Source organism: Solanum tuberosum, unplaced genomic scaffold (assembly GCF_000226075.1).
Source record: "Solanum tuberosum cultivar DM 1-3 516 R44 unplaced genomic scaffold, SolTub_3.0 scf00268, whole genome shotgun sequence".
Taxonomy (NCBI): domain Eukaryota; kingdom Viridiplantae; phylum Streptophyta; class Magnoliopsida; order Solanales; family Solanaceae; genus Solanum; species Solanum tuberosum.
Genome location: NW_006239190.1, coordinates 26,504 through 46,709, shown reverse-complemented (window position 1 = coordinate 46,709; position 20,206 = coordinate 26,504). Strand labels below are relative to the sequence as shown.

Genomic DNA, 20,206 nt, shown 5'->3' with positions numbered 1-20,206 from the left:
GGGGTTGACACCTAACCTCTCCCGTGTAATTGTGGAGAAGTTGACGGCGTTGGGAACTTGGAGGAGTAGTGAGGATGCAGGAAGTATGTGGGAAAAGACAGTTGGTTGCATTAGAGAAAAGCTAGAGAGGTGCTAGGGGTGTCGAAAGGTAACTTTGGTGGATACCGAAGGGATTGGTGGTGGAATGGAGAAGTTCAAGGCAAAGTGAAGCAAAAAAGGTTGTGTATACGAAGTGGGTGGCCTGCATGGATGAAGACAAGGAGCATGCGAATAGGGAAATTTATAAGGCGGCAAGGACGGAAGCTAAGTTAGTGGTTACAGCTGCTAAGACGGTAGCTTTTGAGAGACTGTATATTGAACTAGGAGATATAGGCGGAGATAAGAAGATGTACAGGCTTGCGAAGGCGAGGGAGAGTAAGGCCCAAGACTTGGATCAACCGAGGTGTATCAAGGACAAAGACGACAAGGTGTTAACAGAGGAGACCCTCGTTAAGCAAAGATGGTAAGCGTACTTTCACAACCTTTTGAACGAAGAAGGGGACAAAGACATTATGATGAATGAATTGGAGCATTCTGAGAGACTTCGGGACTTTGGGTATTGTAGGCGTATTAAGGTTGAGGAAGTGAAGTGTGCTATTAGTATAATAAGCAGGGAAAAGGCGACGATGAGATCCCGATGGAGTTTTGGAAGAGCACGGATAGAGCAGATCTGGAGTGGCTAACTAGCTTGTTCAATGTTATTTTTCAGACGGCTAAGATGCCCAAGGAACAGAGGTGTAGTACAATAGTTCTGTTGTACAAGAACAAGGGTGATATCCAAAATTGTCAAGTCACACTATGAAAGTTTGGGAGAGAGTGGTGGAGATGAGAGTGAGAAGGGGTGTGTCTATTCTTGAGAATTAGTTTGGAATCATACATAGGTGATCGATCACATAAGCTATCCATCTTATAAGGAGACTGATGGAAAATATATTGAGAAAGGAAGAGGGACTTACATCTGGTGTTCATTGACCTTGAGAAGGCCTACGATAAAGTCCCGAGGAAAGGCAAAAGGTGTACCAATGACCTACATTAGGGTGATAAAGGACACGTATGAAGGAGCTAAAATGCGGGTAAGAACAGTGGGAGGAGACTTGGGGCGCTTTCATGTGGAGGTGAGGCTACACCAGGGGTCGACTCTTAGTCTGTTTCTATTTGCCTTGGTGATGGATATATTGACGCGAGACACTCAAGATGAGGTGTCGTGGTGTTTGTTATTTGCGGATAACATAGTAATGATTGATGAGACGTGCAATGGAGTGAATGCTAAGTTAGAGGCGTGGAGACAAACTTTGGAGGCTATAGGGTTTAGGTTGAGCAAGACAAAGACAGAATATGTGGAGTGCAAATTCAATGATGCGAAGCATGAGGTAGGCATGAAAGTGAGGCTTGACACACGAAATATCCCCAAGAGAGATAGATTCAAGTATCTTGGATTTATAATCCAGGGGAATGTGGACAATGACGATGTTATCACACAATGTATTGGTGCGGTGTGGATGAAGTGGAGGCTTGCTTCTGGAGTCTAGTGTGATGGAAAGGTACCACTGAAACTCAAAGGTAATAATTTACAAGGTGGTGGCTAGACCGACTTTGTTTTATTGGGTGGAGTGTTGGTCAGTCAAGAACTCTCATGTCTAGAAGATGCATGTTGCGGAAATGAAGATATTGAGGTGGATGTGTAGTCCGAGTAGGAGCGATTAGCTTAGAAATGAGGATATCCGGAATAAGGTGGGTGTGGCCTCCGTGGTGGACAAGATGAGGGAAGCGAGACTGAGATGTTTTGGACAAGTAAAGAGGATATGCATTAGACGCACCAGTGAGGAGGTACGGCAGGTTGGCTCTAGAGGGCACAAGGAGAGGCAGATGTAGGCCGAAGAAGTATTGAGGAGACTGAGATGTTTTGGACAAGTAAAGAGGATATGCATTAGACGCACCAGTGAGGAGGTACGGCAGGTTGGCTCTAGAGGGCACAAGGAGAGGCAGATGTAGGCCGAAGAAGTATTGAGGAGACTGAGATGTTTTGGACAAGTAAAGAGGATATGCATTAGACGCACCAGTGAGGAGGTACGGCAGGTTGGCTCTAGAGGGCACAAGGAGAGGCAGATGTAGGCCGAAGAAGTATTGAGGAGACTGAGATGTTTTGGACAAGTAAAGAGGATATGCATTAGACGCACCAGTGAGGAGGTACGGCAGGTTGGCTTTAGAGGGCACAAGGAGAGGCAGATGTATGCCGAAGAAGTATTGAGGAGAGGTGATAAGACAGGACATGACGTAGTTTCAGGTTACTGAGGACATGATGCTAGATAGAAGGGTGTGGAGGACTCCCATTAGGGTAGAAGAGTAGTAGGTAGTGTAGTGTCTTACTTTGGATGGCTGGCGTTTGCGATGGTACTAGTGTATAATTGTAGGTCTTGTTTTTTTTTTTTTACCTGTATCGTTGTTGTTTATGGTGTTTCGATTATCACATGATTTTATTGTTGTTTTCGCTACCTTTGCAATGTTTCTTGTTATTTGCTATTCTCTACATTGTCTCCTTTTTGTTTATACTGGAATTTGTTGCACTTGAGTCGAGAGTCCTTCGGAAACAGCCTCTCTATATCCACGAGGTAGTGGTAAGGTCTCGTTTATTCTACCCTCCCCAGACCTCACTTGTGGGACTTCACTGGGTATGTTGTTTTTGTTGTATCATTTCTTTATCCTGGAAACAGTCCCAGTCCTAGAATCAATAGCTCAATATATTGCAATTGTTAGTACATAGAAACACCAAAAAACAATTAAAGAAAAAATATCCAATAAAGGCTTCTGTAACACCAAGACTTGATATGAGGATAGCAAAGCAGCCAATAAATGGCACTAGTGAGCTAAGTCCCAACCTTCATTTGTACTCACCTAGGCACTCAAGCCTTGCAAATGCTGAGATAATGTATATAACCTCCATATACAGATTTACTTGTTCATACATTAATATTGAAGTTACTATTGTTACATAAGGTTACTCAGTTTGCGTGTTCAATGTGTGTATTCCTTCTTATCTGCCACAGCATACACATATATACCAGAATATGATTACATATCACCCAAAAAGCTGCATCTACACCTAAATATTGCACATTACACAGATTGCTGATAGCCACAATTTCTTTGAGAGTGGAAAAGAAAATGTACCTTGCAAATGCTGGCGTATGAAAACAAACAAGAGAAGAAGGGAAAATGGAAGAATCTGCTCAATCCACCTAGCAACTTGCTGTATATCAAATCTTTGGTACGAAGAATCCCTACTAGCATTACCAGCATCATCATCAGGCACCGTAGACGACGCCTCCACACCAGAACCCCTTTCCTCAACAGAACCCCCTTCCTCACCATCATCTTCATACTCGTCCCCTATCCCTTGATTCTCCCCAGCACCAATTATCCTAATTGAAACCTCCCCACTGCTACTATTACCTCCACCAACATCGCTACTGGATTCAGCGTCGTTAGTAACAGTATCATCAGCTACAAGAGGGTCCGTTTCTGGGTTATCGGGTCGAACCGTAAAGAGTCCGGAATACTCAAGCAAAGTGGAAACAGGGGATTGGAAGAACCGGAGCGGTGTGAACTGTATTCCAAAAGTCGACAAATTGGAACTTGTAGGAGATGAAGGAGAAACATTTGCATTCTCAGAAGTATCCATCAAAAGGGTCAGTCGGTGATTTGTGTAATTTGTATTGATCCAAGAATGGCTTTTATGGGGTATTACTTGAAGATGAAGAATAGGGTATGTATGACACAAGAATCTCACAAAGAAATGTTCAAATTGTAAGAGAAGTCAGATGAGTGAGAAATCTTGATATAAAAATACTATTAAATCTAACAAACGTAAAGAAAATTGATGTTCAGATACTGACAGAAGAATAAAATATCACAGAAAGATCAAAAGAACAGAGCTTTTTAGCAGAAGAGAGTTATAGAGAGAGGGGTTTTAGGGAAGATGAAGCATTAAACATTAACGTGTAACGTAATTTTTCTTTCTTTTTGGAGACAAATATCTTCAACGTAACATAAATTATTATTTCCCTCGTTCACTTTTGATTGTCATAATTTTCATTTTTAGTTAGAATTAAGTTGTAATAACTTTAACTAACATTTTATAATGTATTTTTTCATCATATTGATATGTAAAAAAATTGCAATTTATAGTATTTTTTGTATAGTTTTTGAATATCTAAATTTTTTATTTAAATTATTGAATTAATATAATCTAATTTAACTTTAAAAATTAGTCAAATTGACTTTCGAAAAGCGCAACTTAACAATTAAAAGTGGACGGAGGTAGTAGTTTCTTAAAAATATTTATCTACTTGACTTACTAAATTTAGATACAACTTTGATCTTACAAGAAATACTTTCTAAACTCTTGTAAGAGTATATGAGGGTATCCAAACTCTTATACGAATACGAAGTTTTTAATAAAAAGTCTAGACAAGTGTTGAAAATATTTCTAAACTTGGTGAAAATTTGGAGTGTATTTCACTCATGTAACAAGATTGTGAATATATTTAAGTTCAGTTAATCCAGTTAAAGGGTGTTTTCAAGATTGTTAATATTCGAATGGAACTAATATTTCGCCTCAAATTTAAGAATATTTTGAATACTAGTCTTTTTGTTTTTGTTTATGATAAAGAGCAAAGTGTGTGCGCGTTGAATAAAAGTTACATATTTGCTTGCGTAAACGGTGGTCCGTTTGGAAAAATTCTCATACGCGGCGAAGAAATATAATATGATAAAAGGTGCACATCTTGTAACAACTTGCTTGTTATTACATCAATAAATTCAGGGCATTAATACTTGTTTAACTCTTAGAATTTTCAAATAAATACTGAGTTTAAATGCTTCAAGTAATGAAGAAATGTTTTAAAAAGGGAAAAGTTTAAATTTATTCCTTAGCTATGCAAAATTGTCTGATTTGTTTCATCCATTAATAGTTGAGAAAAATGAGAAAGAAAGAATTTTTCTCTTAACATACGTTAAGCCTGAACTAACATGTATTGCAAGGAATGGGAAGGGGACGATCTCGACAAGGATCAATTGTTGTTCTAATGTTTTCAAATAAAAAAAATTATAAACTGAAAAATAGAAAGTAGAAACTTTAAACAGAATCAACGGAGAATACAAAGTTCATTATGTGTCTTTAAGGAATTTAATCTCATCATTGTATCCAAAGTTATGAATTACTTTCTCTCACGATAAAACAATTATATATATTGTAGGGATTGTAGTACCTCAAATACCCACAAGAAGAGATGCAGAAAAAATTGATTAAAAAACGAAGGAAAAACCTCCCTGTTTATAGCCAAAGATCTTAGTTGAAAACTTGAAATGGTGCAAATCCCACCGGCAAATGCCCAAAACAATCCAAGACGTGGAATCAACGGTCAGAACTGATTCAAATTCCCCGAGATACAAATCAAATATGCCCTAGATTACAAAAATACTCAAAAAAAACTAATTTGAGGTCATCTTGACAAAAATATTATCATGGTCAACCATATTCCTTAAACTTAAATATTACTCCCTCTTCCCAGTTTATGTGACTTATTTTCCTTTTAGCCCGTCCCAAAAAGAATAACACATTTCTATATTAAGTAACAATTTAACTATAAAATGTCTATTTTACCTTTAATGAAATGATTTACAGCCACACAAATTTCTATCATTCATTTTGGATCATAAGTTTTAAAAATCTTTTTTTTTTAAACTCCATGTCAAGTTAAACTACCTCACATAAAATGAAATGAAGAGGTACTAATCAACAAGCATTTGAAACACTCTCGAGCCCTTTGGGACCCGCAAAAACCATCCACCCAAGTTGAAAATCACATTTTGGACCTAATGAAACCGTCAAAATTTAATTCTCATTTACCATTTTGTTGACTTTAGCCGACTTTTCATTTCTCAAAATCCTAAAATTGATTTCCTTCTCCAAAACGCAATTACCTCAAATATCGTACTATCCATCCCGGCAAATCAGTCTTCTTAAGGGAAAGGAGCCCAAATGCTCAAAACGACCGTATAGCAAATCGTTACATTTACATTTGCTATTATAATACTTTATTCATAATAGACAATGCCACCTTTCGTTAGCAGATTTAGAATTTAAATTTTGAATTTTTGATTATTTAATTCAACCTAATATTCTTAATACCAAAATTATGAAATTGCCATATCATGTATATTAAAATCTAGTAATATTTCATTTATATATTGTGTAAAAAAAACTTGTTGAGTTCAATCAAAACCACGTTAAATCCACACATTAGGCGGAGCTAGCTTGGGGCTGCAGGGGGAGGGGGGTTTGTCCAAACCCCCCTCGGTTAATACATTATTTATAAATATTTTAAATTATTTTTGTGTATACATAGTACTATAATAGATGTTGAACCATACTTTAGATAGTTCGTATGTTTACTCCTTCATATATTGAACATCCTTAGTGAAAATCCTTCTCCGATATTGACACCACCTCGACCGCTTTCTAAATAACACCAAGAAATATATAATTTTGTCTTTGTTTCAATTGTTTGGCTTGTATTGGGTTTCCAGTTCCACAAAAAAAAAAGTTACTTAAAAAAAATTCTAATAAAAGGCGTTTCTCCCTTTAATAAATCTTACCTAATACGAATTTAAATTAGTATAGGTACGTTTCCCTTTGAGCTAATAATGCCAAACCGCTCAAAGACCTCAAGAAGTTTAAAGCTATCCAATAATAAACAAATGCTACTATTTTAAACTAGTGAACCACCACTTAAACTAGCAATTAACATGAATTAGTTTACAAGACTTATTTAAAGCATAATTATTATCACATATGTTAATAATTTATGGCAGATGGATACTATTATAGTGACTCATCATTTGCATTGCATTATTGGTTGTCACTTGTCAACGACAATTGATTGGGACATATCAGATTAAGAAAAGGAATTATTTGGCAAATATCTTAGTTTATAAGTATCTATATGTTTTATCACATAAAAACAATGAGTGATGCAAGCTAGAAAATATTATAACATTGACATGCACAAATTGCACCTTTTCCTCTTTTAATTTATATTTTTCAAAATGGACAAATTGCATTAATTTCCAGCTTAAAATTGACAAATTGTTTGCTAAAAACTTATTAAAATGTGATATTATTCCTTTGGAGCGGCCCACCTATTAATCAGGATTAGAGTGTAGTCTAAGCAAAGCCACGAAAAATCAAACACAACTCATTCAACTCATTTTGATCTAATCTATTTAAACTAATTAAAAATTGAATTGATATGTAATTCGAGTTGGCTCATGAGAAAACTTGTCCAAAAAAAAAATTAAAACTTTTTTTTTTCAAGATATATTATATATAGTCATAATAAAAAATAAAATAATTTTATTAGGTACTAAATTAGTTTAAAAGAAGAAATAAAACATCTGAACTTAATAAAAATTAGATTGAATTGGGTTGGATCTTGAATCGTTATATAATTCATTACCTAAACCGTTTCGACCCAAGCAAATTTAAACTGTATTAAATCTTCATCCAATTATTATCTTAACCCATCATGATTAGCCTACATTTGCCCACCCCACCTAATTGTCACCCCAATATCAAAACACACTCAAAAGAAAGAGATTTCATCTATGATTCAGCCCATCTCCAACAAAAATGAAATGCATTCACCCAACTTCAATGTTATTAGAGTAACTTATTTTTCTAGATTATCATATTATGTTTGCTATAAATAATTAGTAATACCTACCCCTTCTATTTCACATTAATTGTACTACATTAAAAATAACTTTTAAAGGCAATTAGTTATTGATAATAGTTTAATTGCCACTAAATATTATGTTTACTAAAAATAATTATTTTTCCACTTAAATTTTCATTGAAAAATATTCACTAATTATTCTCATAGATATTTGATTGAATCAGTATGAAAAGAAAAAAAATAGTAATTGTTTCATATGAAAAAATTAGAAAACTTCATATTATTTCAATGAGAAACTATTTTCCACCGCATTTCTCCATGAGCTAGTTTAGCAGGAAATTAAAAAAAATCATGTTATATAACATCAATTTTCAGTGATTCATGATGAAAAAAATATTTATTTCCGACAATATTATTATTTAATCCTTTGTTTGGTAGGATTTAAGTCAAAAGCCTGTAGCTATATGGTTTTCCCGTGTGGCAAGCAAGATATCCCTGTAGAAAAGGTTCCTATTAATAAAGTAACCATATGTATGCTAGGTTTTTTTTAACGCTATATGTAGGAACTAGGAAGTATTATATTCTTAAACAAACAAAAAAAAGGATTATATATTCTTATTGCTCCTTTCTCTAAGATGCTAGTAACAGAGTGTTTCGATTGACTTAAAAGTTGGTCAAATCTATTTTTAAGTCAGTTTTTTATTTTTGAAAGTGTTTGACAAATATAAAAATAACTTAAAATAAGTCTAAAAAAATGACTTAAAATAAGTTAGGAAGTGTTTGGCTAAGTTAAAAATAACTTAAAATATTGTTTCCCCCTATTTTTTATTTTTTGACTTAAAAGTCATTTTAAGTTTGACTTTTTTATTTTTGACTTAAAAATTGGTACTCCCTCCGTTTCAAAAAGAATGGTCTTCTTTCCTTTTTAGTCTGTTTCAAAAAGAATGACCCCTTTCCTTTTTTGGTAACATTTTACTTTCAACTTTCCACGTGGCATGTTTAAGACCACAAGATTAAAGGGCAATTTTGTACATTTGACATAACTTTAATTTAGGGCCACAAGATTCAAAAGTCTTTTTTATTTTTATAAACACCGTGCCAAGTCAAACTATGCCACTTTTTGTGAAATGGAGGGAGTACTATTTTTAAGCCTATCCAAATGGGCTTTAAGTAAAAAAATTTTACCTTTCATAAAATTAAGGCGGAATGACCTGGGAGACTCCTATACTTGGCTCCTTTTGTCAGTTGGACCCTCCTACTTATCACTTTGTCAATCAAACCCTTAAACTCATCAAAACACAATATTTTAAACCCCTCTGACCATTGACCGAGCTTATGTGTCATTAATATTGGTGAGTTGGAAATATGCGTGATTACACGCGCTTGAAAGCGAGTTAAAACAATATTTTACTTTTTAAAAAATCAATTTAGCAAAAAAAAATTTTAAAAAATCATCTTCTTCAACCCTCCTTCACCCACACCCACCCTTTCTTCTTCTCCACCAGCCCTCTCTCCTCTACCCCTCACCACAGCCCTCACCTTTCTTCTTTCTCCAGCCCATTCTTCTTTCTCCACCCCCACATTCACTCTTCTCCGCCTCTTTCTTTTCTTTTTTTTATATACAAATCAGTAGCTTCAACTTCTTCTAAAATTTTCGTTTTTTAGGTTTGAAAAATATTAGTATCATTCTTTTATTAGATGGTTTCAACGAGGAGATGCAGATAATGTGAAGAATGATTGTGACTATTGAAAATTTTAAAACTCCATTGATAAGTTTGAAAAAGCTTAAAAAATAATAAATGGGTCTTGTGAATTTGTAAAATTACTTAAATTTTTTTATTGGGGTTCATTGAGTTTGTGTTGGTGAACTTGTAGTTGAATTTACAAGTTAAATCAAGAAGAATTTGATCTGATGGGTATGAATCTAGTGCTCAATTTGTGACCAAATATGAAGAAGATGACTATTTGAAAAGTTAAAGAAATTAAAAAATTGATTTATTTGATTTTTTAAATTTTTTTTAGCACTTAATTTCGCATGTGGCACTAAAAATGATGTGGAATTTCACGTGTAATCGCGTCCATTACACGCACTCTGACCGGAGGAGAAAAGGGTTTAAAATGTTGTTTTTTGATGGGTTTAAGGGTCTAGTTGGCAAAGTGATGAGTATGAGGATTCAACTGACAAAATGAGCCAAGTACAAAGGTCTTTCAGGTCATTCCGCCTAAAATTAAAGCTGTTTGTGTATATCTCTGTGCTAAAGGTTTAAGATGAAAATAAATTATCTACTAGTGATAATATTTATCTTTGGTTAAAATTTCTATGATACCCTGCTTATACTTTCCAATAGGAATATGGTATTTATTGAGCTTGAATTTGATTTTGCTTCAAGTATTTAAATAGCTTGATTTTAAATCTTTGTTTTGATTTTGATTTAAAGATTTAAATAGCTTGATTTTGAATTGAATTGTTCTCCACGAACACTCGGACAGACGTTGCCATGAATAATGACTTTAGATTCCACATTACAAATAAATAATTTTCAGCTTGAACACAATATGAATCTTTATTTGTTATGTTATATTGATCTTGTGTTTTGAATGATTCACATATATATATATATATATATATTACTTTAATTTAAAGATAAACACATAATATTATTATTATTATTATTATAATAACGTATATGTCTCTTAAGATTAACTTTCATGCATGAAAAATAAAAATTAAACTAATACATATATTGAATCACATTATAATCAACACAAATGCAGTTAGAAATCACAAAACCTTGCTTCGACTCAAAAACATAAATGTTAATAAAGTGTAAAAAAAGAAGAGGGAGATGATAAGTACCTGAAACTGAAAATAATGGATAAAAAGACTCAATTTTTTTAGAACAATTTAACCAAATGAAATAGTAAAACTGACTTATTTAAAATGATATGTTAGGAGTAGTAAATAGCTTCAAGCAGCGTGTTAAATAAATTCAATCGTAGGGCATGAGAACTTGACATGTCGATTGGTCGTAGGTATTCGTAGTGACATATGTTGCACAGACAAGACTGTTGGGTTATGAAGGTGAATAGGGGTCATGCGAATGCTTACAATTGCAATCATAAGGCGATAAATTAGATGACAAATAAAACTATACTAAAAGACATAATATTATTATATGATAGGATCAATTGGCCTACATAATTAAAAACTAATAAAAAGAAACTATTAAAACTGTTGAGAGAAAAATCTCTCCATAAACAAAACTATCCAAACGACTACATTGTGGATTCTATTGTGTTCTGCTTTGAGAATATGGATCTTCAATTTATAGATCTCCAAACTTTTCTTCTAAAGAAAGAAAAAACCAAATATGGAAGAAAATTATATTTTCCTTTTAGAAAAAGTTCAAGCATTTATGGTAATACTTTGACTTTTTTTTAAGGAAAAAAAAAAAACTTCAAACAAGGAAAGAAAATCAGAGCAAAACCCTAACAAATCTCCCATTTTGGCTGGATTTTCTTGACAAAACTTGATCCGTCTTCTTCATATACATGATATCTTCGTTCTTCACATATTCTTCATCACTGCTGCTTGCCATGGTTAAAAATAAAGTTAAAAATATATGAGTTAAAAATGATTTAAAAATATTTTATTTTTATTTTCAAAGATGCTGCAACAGAAATATTGAAAATATGTTTTTAATCTTTTATCCACATGTAGCTGGACAAAAATCTTCTTTATCATCAAATTAGTTACAAATTGATTTGAAACCACTTGAGCATGTCTTCAACCATATTCAAGCATTGGATCATTGAACAATCAGATCTTTAAACCATGTGCTGTAATACCACTTGTTGGGTTATGAAGGTGAATAGGGCGTCATGCGGAAGCTTACAATTGCAAATCATAAGGTGATAAATTAGATGACAAATAAAACTATACTAAAAGACATAATATTATTATATAATAGGACCAATTGACCTACATAATTAAAAACTAATAAAAAGAAACTATTAAAACTGTTGAGAGAAAATTCTCCCATAAGCAAAACTCTCTAAACGACTTATTGTGGATTCTATTGTGTTCTACTTTGAGAATATGGATTTTCAATTTATAGATCTCCAAACTTTTCCTCTAAGAAAAGAATAAACCAAATATGGAAGAAAATTATATTTTTCTTTCAGAAAAAAGTTCAAGCATTTATGGTAATTATTGAAGATAGCATAGAAGAAGTTTATTAAGTAATTAGTTAAATGTGATAATAATATAATTAGTTAGTTTGTTAATATTGTTAGGAAGGTAGTTAGGAGATATTTGAAGGCAGTTACTGCCATGTGTATAAGTAGAGGTCTAATCCTCATTGTATGAATAATATCTTGAATAATCAACATAAAGAAGATCCCCAAATCCCTCTGAATTTCATCATGGTATCAGAGCATTGAGTCAATAATTCTTTGATTCAACTTGTAGATTCGATTCTGGAGAACAGAGCCTTTGTGATTTGCAATGGCGATTGGAAATGATACAACAACGACTTCTACTTCTTCTGTTGCTGCACCAGAAACGATGGAATTGGTCGAATCAAAGAGGAATCATCCTCTTTATATCCATCCATCAGACACCCCTGGATCTGTACTAACTACAGTCCAACTTACTGGATCAGAAAATTACTCGTTGTGGAGTCGATCAATGCTGATCAATCTTCGAGCTAAGAGTAAGCTTGGTTTTGTGCTTGGAACGTGTAAGAAGGGTGATTACACACCTGAATTAGATGAACAATGGGAAAAGTGCAATGCATTTGTGTTGGCATGGATCATGAATACTGTTTCGAAGGAGCTGCTAAGTGGGATAGTGTATGCTTCAGATGCTGCAACAGTATGGGAAGACTTGAAGGAACGATTCGATAAGGTAGATGGATCAAGGATCTATCAACTACACAGGGATATTTGCACAATTCATCAAGGTAACCTAACTGTTTCAGTTTATTTTACCAAGTTACGATTGCTTTGGGATGAATTTGATGCACTTGTGCCCCCTCCTTCTTGTAATTGTGATAGATCTAGAGTATATGTAGATCACATACAATATCTGCGACTATTATCTTTCTTAATGGGGTTGAATGAGTTGTATGGTCCTACAAGAAGCCAAATCTTGATGATGAACCCTTTGCCCAATGTTGGCAAAGCATATGCGATGATAGTTTCAGATGAGAGTCAGAGAATTACATCAGGAATGCGCACAGGAGGAGATATACTCGAGGCCACATCATTGTATGCAGGCAAGATGAGTTATGGAAATAGAAATACAGATCATGGAGATAAGGGTGAGTATGCTGGAAGAGGAAGCTATAATGGCAAGAAGAAAGTGAACTGGAATCTGTTTTGTGACCATTGCAAAATGCATGGGCACACCAAAAACATCTGCTATAAACTTGTGGGATATCCTGAGGATTGGAAGTTTAAAAAGAAGTTTGATCATGCTGGTGATTATAGATATTCCAATGCAGCAAGAGGAATGAACTCGAACAAGGGAAAGGATTTAGCAAATAATGTGCAAGTTGACAAATGCAATGATGATGCTTTTGGGTCAGTTGATGAAGGACACAAAGCTAATGCTAATGCACATGAGTTCAATTCTGTTAGAACTAATTTGCAGGCACTTGCTATGAAGCCAACATATACTCCAGAGCAGTATCAAAAAATATTAAGGTTCCTTGATGAAGAAGAGAAAACTGAAGAGATGGTCAACATGGCAGGTAATTCCAATGATCTTAATGCCCTCTTAGATTCTCACAGAAAGAGTAGTTATGATGTTGTTTTGAATGTTAATAATAAGTATGAAAGGTCTAGCAAACAAGGTCATTGGATTGTAGACTCTGGGGCAACATGTCACATGACTCCTAAATCTGAAAATTTGGATAATATTAGTGATCATAACAAAGTCACAACAAGGAGAGTTTATTTGCCCAATGGGCACACTACAGTGGTTACTCATTCAGGTAGCTGCACTATACCTGCTGGAGGTGTATTAAAAAATGTTCTGGTTGTTCCTGAAGTTAAGTATAGTTTGCTGTCAGTATCTCAGTTGACTAGACAATTGAAATGTTCTGTTCATTTCTATCCTGAGTTCTGTGTTTTTCAGGACCTCTTCAATGGAGAGGTGAAGGGGATTGGTAAGGAATTGGAAGGGCTGTATTACTTTCCTAGACGTTATCCTCAGACAAAGGCTGCTAATGACAAGTGCTTGCTGACCAAGGCAGACTCACAATCATTAAGATGGCATTACAGGATGGGTCATCCTTCATTTAGAATCTTGAAGGGACTTTACAAAGATACTACTCATGATGTATGTGATAATTGTCCCATATGTCCTTTAGCTAAGCAAACCAGGCTTCCATTTCCCAAAAGTGTATCTAGAACAAATGCTATTTTTGATCTAATACATCTTGATGTATGGGGACCTTACAGAACTGTTACTCATAATGGTTTTAGATTTTTCTTGACTGTTGTGGATGATAATTCAAGAATGGTTTGGTTGTTTTTACTGAAATTCAAAAGTGATGTTATTGTTGCCTTGAAATCATTTTTTGCTCTAGTTCAAACTCAGTTCAGCAAGCAAGTTAAAAGAGTAAGATCCGACAATGGTACAAAAATTTTTAACAGAGAATGTAATGCATTATTTTCATCTTTGGGAATCATCCATGAGAGTAGTTGTCCACATACTCCACAACAAAATGGAGTTGTGGAGAGGAAGCATAGACACATACTTGAGGTGGCTAGGGCTCTTAGGTTTCAGGGATCTATACCTATTGTATTCTGGGGTGAGTGTGTGTTAGCAGCTGTGTATTTAATCAATAGGATGCCCACTAGTGTGCTGCAAGGGCAGTCACCTTATGAGGTTTTCCACAAAACCACACCACACCTTGATCATCTAAGAGTCATTGGTTGTTTATGCTATAGCACTAAATCAGTAAAGGATGATAAGTTTTCTTCAAGAGTTGATGCATGTGTGATGATGGGATATTCACTCACTCAAAAGGGATATCTCTTGTATAATTTGAAGATGAAGAAGTTTCTGGTTAGTAGAGATGTTGTATTCAAAGAACATATATTTCCATTCAGTCAAGTGAAGGATCATCATGTACCAGTTTTTCCAACACAGACATTGCTTGATTCTGATGACACACTGGTCAAATTACCATTTAATGATGAAAGCTTAGATCTTGATATTCCAGTTCAAACTGGTAGTGATAATGAGATAAGTCATGACATGAATCAATGTGTTGTTGATAGTCATAACACCCCTGTTGTTGTGCATAATGATCCTTTTGATGCTGTACCCAGCAATTCCTCCAAAAGAGCAGTCCATCCACCAGTGTGGATGAAGGACTATGTTACTCATGTGACTGATTCAGTGCATCCTTATTCATTAGCTACTTACATGTCTTATGATCATCTTTCCACCTCTTACCAAGCATATCTGAGTGACATGTCTGCAGACACTGAACCCAGTACTTATGAAGTGGCTGTGAAAGATCAGAGATGGGTAGAAGCAATGAAACAAGAAATTGCAGCACTAGAAAGTAATGGTACTTGGAAGGTTATGAGTTTGCCTCTAGGAAAGAGAGCAATAGGGTGTAAATGGGTGTTCAAAATCAAGTATAAGGCTAATGGACAGGTAGATAGGTTCAAAGCTAGGCTTGTGGCTAAAGGGTACAGTCAGACTGAGGGAATTGATTATCAAGAGACATTTTCACTAGTTGTGAAAATGGTCACAGTAAGATCTATCATTGCCATTGCAGCTGCTGAAAATTGGCAAATATTTCAGATGGATGTTTTCAATGCCTTCTTGCAAGGAGATTTATTTGAAGAAGTTTATATGGAGTTGCCTAAAGGTTTCACAAGTCAGGGGGAACATAAGGTTTGTAGACTTATGAAATCTTTATATGGTCTTAAACAAGCATCAAGGCAGTGGAATGCAAAACTTACTGATGCTATGGTGGCATCAGGATATATACAAAGTCATTTGGACTACGCTTTATTCACAAAGAGGAAGGGATCAGCACTAGTAATAGTATTAGTGTATGTAGATGACTTGTTGATTACAGGAAATGATTTTACATTGATACAAGAGACCAAACAGGTCTTGCATCATCATTTTAAAATAAAAGATTTGGGGGAGTTGAGGTATTTTCTGGGAATTGAATTCTGTAGATCAGACCAAGGAATCATTATGAACCAGAGGAAATATGCATTGGAGTTGATATCAGACGTTGGAATGTCAGGATGTAAGCCATCATCAACTCCTTTGGAGTGTAACATGAAGATGATAAGTGCTGATTTTAGGCAGGATGTAATAGCTGAGTTATTTACTGATGTGAATAGATATCAAAGACTAATTGGGAAGTTGTTATATCTTACAAATACAAGGCCTGACATTGCTTTCTCTGTTCAGTGTTTAAGTCAATTTATGAAAAAACCAACAGTATCTCATTGGAATGTAGCATTAAAAGTAGTCAGGTACATTAAAGCAGCACCAGGTTTGGGCATACTCATGAGTTCTGATAAACAAGCTCAGCTCACTGGATTCTGTGATGCAGATTGGGCTGCATGTCTTAATAGCAGAAGGTCAGTGACTGGTTATATACTGAAGTATGGCAAATCTTTAATAGCATGGAAGTCCAAAAAGCAGCATACAGTATCCAGAAGTTCTGCAGAAGCAGAATATAGAAGTCTGGCTGCATTAACAGCTGAGATAGTTTGGGTAACAAATTTGTTCAAGGAATTAAAGATGGATGTGCATGAACCAACTATAATACATTGTGACAGCAAAGCAGCTATGCAAATAGCGGCAAATCCTGTATTTCATGAGAGGACGAAGCATATAGAGATTGATTGTCATTTTATACGAGAAAGGATGCAGCAAGGATTAATAAAGACAAGTTATATCAACACCAAGGAGCAGCAGGCTGATCTGTTGACGAAGGCATTAGGGAGATCTCAACATGATTTTTTGTTGGCCAAGCTAGGAGTATTGAATGTTTTCAATACATCCAGCTTGAGGGGGAATATTGAAGATAGCATAGAAGAAGTTTATTAAGTAATTAGTTAAATGTGATAATAATATAATTAGTTAGTTTGTTAATATTGTTAGGAAGGTAGTTAGGAGATATTTGAAGGCAGTTACTGCCATGTGTATAAGTAGAGGTCTAATCCTCATTGTATGAATAATATCTTGAATAATCAACATAAAGAAGATCCCCAAATCCCTCTGAATTTCATCAGTAATACTTTGACTTTTCTTTAAAAAAAAAAAAACTTCAAACAAAGAAAGAAAATCAGGGCAAAACCCTAACAAAGACATGAGAATTGTGTAGGCCGTAAGAATTTCCAACGGTGTATTGAACAACTTTAAAGAGAGGGTGTGAGGCTGAAGAGGGGAAGACGTCGTTTCTGTTCATTTTGAACAAATTCAAAGAGTGGGCCTGAGGCTGAAGATGGTAAGATGTCATTTCTGTTCATTTGAACAAATTCAAAGAGTGGCCTTGAAGCTGTTTTGAGTTTCGGATACGGATGGAATGAGTAAATTTAGATTGAGTTAAAAAGGGATTCCTCGCTTGTTGTCGCGCCACGTCACAAGGTTGAGGATCCTCTTTAAATATATACTAGACAACTTACTTGCGCTTCACGCGGTAAACCATGACCTTATTAAGATTATGAATGATCATTTTTCTAATATCTGAATATTAGAAATTCGGGTATTGTCACATATATTAATAACTTAAAAGATTGTAAAATTCTTACTTTATTATGAATTTTATCTTCTACGTATTTTCAATTATAATAGTTACTCTTTGATATAATTGGCTTCTCAATATTGAATGATTTTTCATAGATTAGTTAATTATCATTTTCTCTACTGTTATGTATATGTGCATTCAAAGTATAAGATACTCAATTTGGTGACTTATTATCCATTCTTTAGCCAATAGCAGATAGTTTTCCCTGCTCTTCAATATCATTGTCCATAAACACCCCGAATATGTCATATTAAATTTATCATGTGAAAGATATTAGCCCCTCATATTCTCAAATATGTGTTCCTTGATTATTCTAGAGCTAGTAAATCATAAAAAGACGGGACAATTATGCTAAAATAAAAAACATTTAGCCTATATTAGGTACTATAGCTATAGTTTAAGAAAATTATAATTCGCGGGTACAATTTTCTCAATTCTTGTTATTCACTAATTCGCCTATTTTATATAATTCGTCTGATTTGTATAAATTCAGAACTTGTATAATTTGGTTCCTGATTGTACAAATCCAGAATCTCGTATATACTTACCCTAGCTATTTGTATACAATTTATGAAAAAATCATAATAAATTACCATGTTTTTATATTGGCAAGCGAAATATACAAACAGAGTTCTGAAAAATTTCTAAATGTATAAATACAAAATTTGTATATACTTACCTTATTTGTATATTCATAAGCGAAATATATAAACAAACAAAATTATACAAACCGCAGCCTCCATAACAAACATGACTATATTATGGAGCGCAATTATCGAAACTATAGTTATGAAACACAATTATGACTACTATGTTTGCTATTTCTAAAATTTTGTCTAAAAGGATCTCTTTAAGTTTTCAAAAACTTTTTAAATCATATTTATAGAACTGATTTTTTTTGAAATACATTATTTTTTACAAAAAAAAAAAGAACAACTAAAGAATTTTGAACAAACAAAATCACATGTTTATTATTCTGGAGGGCATCAGCTGGGCAAAAGTATAGGTATAAAAACAATAGGAGAGTCAAGAAAGGTTACAAGTAGCAGTAGTTATAATAGTTGAGACTCTCTAATTTTTTCATGTATTAACCATTAACAAAGAATAAAAAAAGTAGCAACTGAAACATTTAATTTTTTCTGAATAAAGAATGTGAAAGATTAAAAAGCAATATGTGAAAAATACGTGATATATATATATATATATATATAGGTTGTATACAAATAGAGGGATTCTCTCACATCATTAAACCACAAAGTTTCTAAGTTTTTTGTTCTTATTCTTTTTAACACTCAATTTAGTACGTATTCTATATTTCATGCTATATTTTTTTAAGCAACTTTATGGACCATTGGTCCGATTTATTGGTTTTCCCAAAGAAGCTAGATAAAGACTAATAACAAAAGCCTTAGGCCAAATCCTAAAAAATATTTCATACTATATTTATTTATATTATAAAATATATTAAAAGCAGACACCTTTTCACATTGAAAGATTGTAACTTTTTCCGATGAGTTGTGACTTTTTTGAAGGATTGTGTTTATTCCATATCGGTCAATCAAAAATGTTTAAAAAGTTTACATAGCCAAAAACACAAAAGTAATTCAATACAAATTAAATTCGTAAAAGATAAAACTTTAAAGAATATTGAATAAAACACTGACGTAAGTTGTCGGACAAAGTGATGACATAAGGAAAAAATCCACAAAAAGAAGTAGCTACGAATAAAGAAATTGTCATGGTTGTGATTAGTTGTTTAAGAATTGAGCAGTTGAAATGGTTTTTCTTTTGACATGTTGAATGGAGGTAAAAACTATAAAGAAATTATAGTTTTGTTTCTTTATTTTTTGGGTGAAGATCCAAAGTAGACTTCCGAAGAATTGACGAACTTCACAGAAATTAGGGATGAAATTTGTCACGAAGAAGAAGGCTATTGCTAGATTTTATCTCAAATCGAGCTGCAGTTCCTCTTTCCTTTCAAACCTAGCTAGGGAATTGGATTTCGCTCTATCAATTCTGTCATCTTATCTACGATAGCAGCAAACTCCACTTCTGAAATAAGAGAAAAGATCATATCGGCAACAACAAGTAAAGTCTGAAATGCCTCAGAAGCAAGTCTCGATTTAGCTGCATTATCTTCCTACCGATGTCATACTAGACTCAACGAGTATGATTTGCATAGTTTTTATAGGTAGTTCCTAAAGAGGCGCAACCGAAGGATTATAACAGACTGAAGGGACACAATAGTTGAAGAAATGAGTTTAAAGGTACAAATAATAAAATAGGGGTAAAAGACCTAAAAGTACGAAGAAAAACATAAAAGTAAATTCCTGAATTCTAAGGGTGTCACGTAGACATGCCTATGATTCTCTTATAAGATAAGATAAATATTAAATTGAAATATTAAGATTTAAAACACATAAATATTTAAACACTGATCATCAAATATTATTCTCTCCAGTAAAAATAATTGTTTTTGCAGAATTTCAACTTGAAATTATATTCTTTTATCGAAAAATATATCTTTCGAAATTCAACTTCAAAAAAAAAAAAAAAAAAAAAAAAATGTCCATGATCGAACAATCACTTATAATTTTATTTCTTTTAAGGACTGAAGTGAAATTTATCCAA

The 20,206-nt window shown here is 33.8% G+C and overlaps 1 protein-coding gene across 1 annotated transcript in view; it reads right to left on the bottom strand.

Moving 5' to 3' along the window:
- The window catches only part of LOC102588827 (RING finger and transmembrane domain-containing protein 1-like), a 9,958-nt gene extending 5,846 nt beyond the window's left edge, over window positions 1–4,112 (bottom strand). Inside the window, exon 1 of the mRNA XM_006358097.2 lies at window positions 3,208–4,112. Coding sequence (XP_006358159.1) covers window positions 3,208–3,718 — 511 coding nt within the window. The 5' untranslated portion in view covers window positions 3,719–4,112. The remainder of the gene's footprint in view (window positions 1–3,207) is intronic.
- Window positions 4,113–20,206: the final 16,094 nt, after the last annotated feature.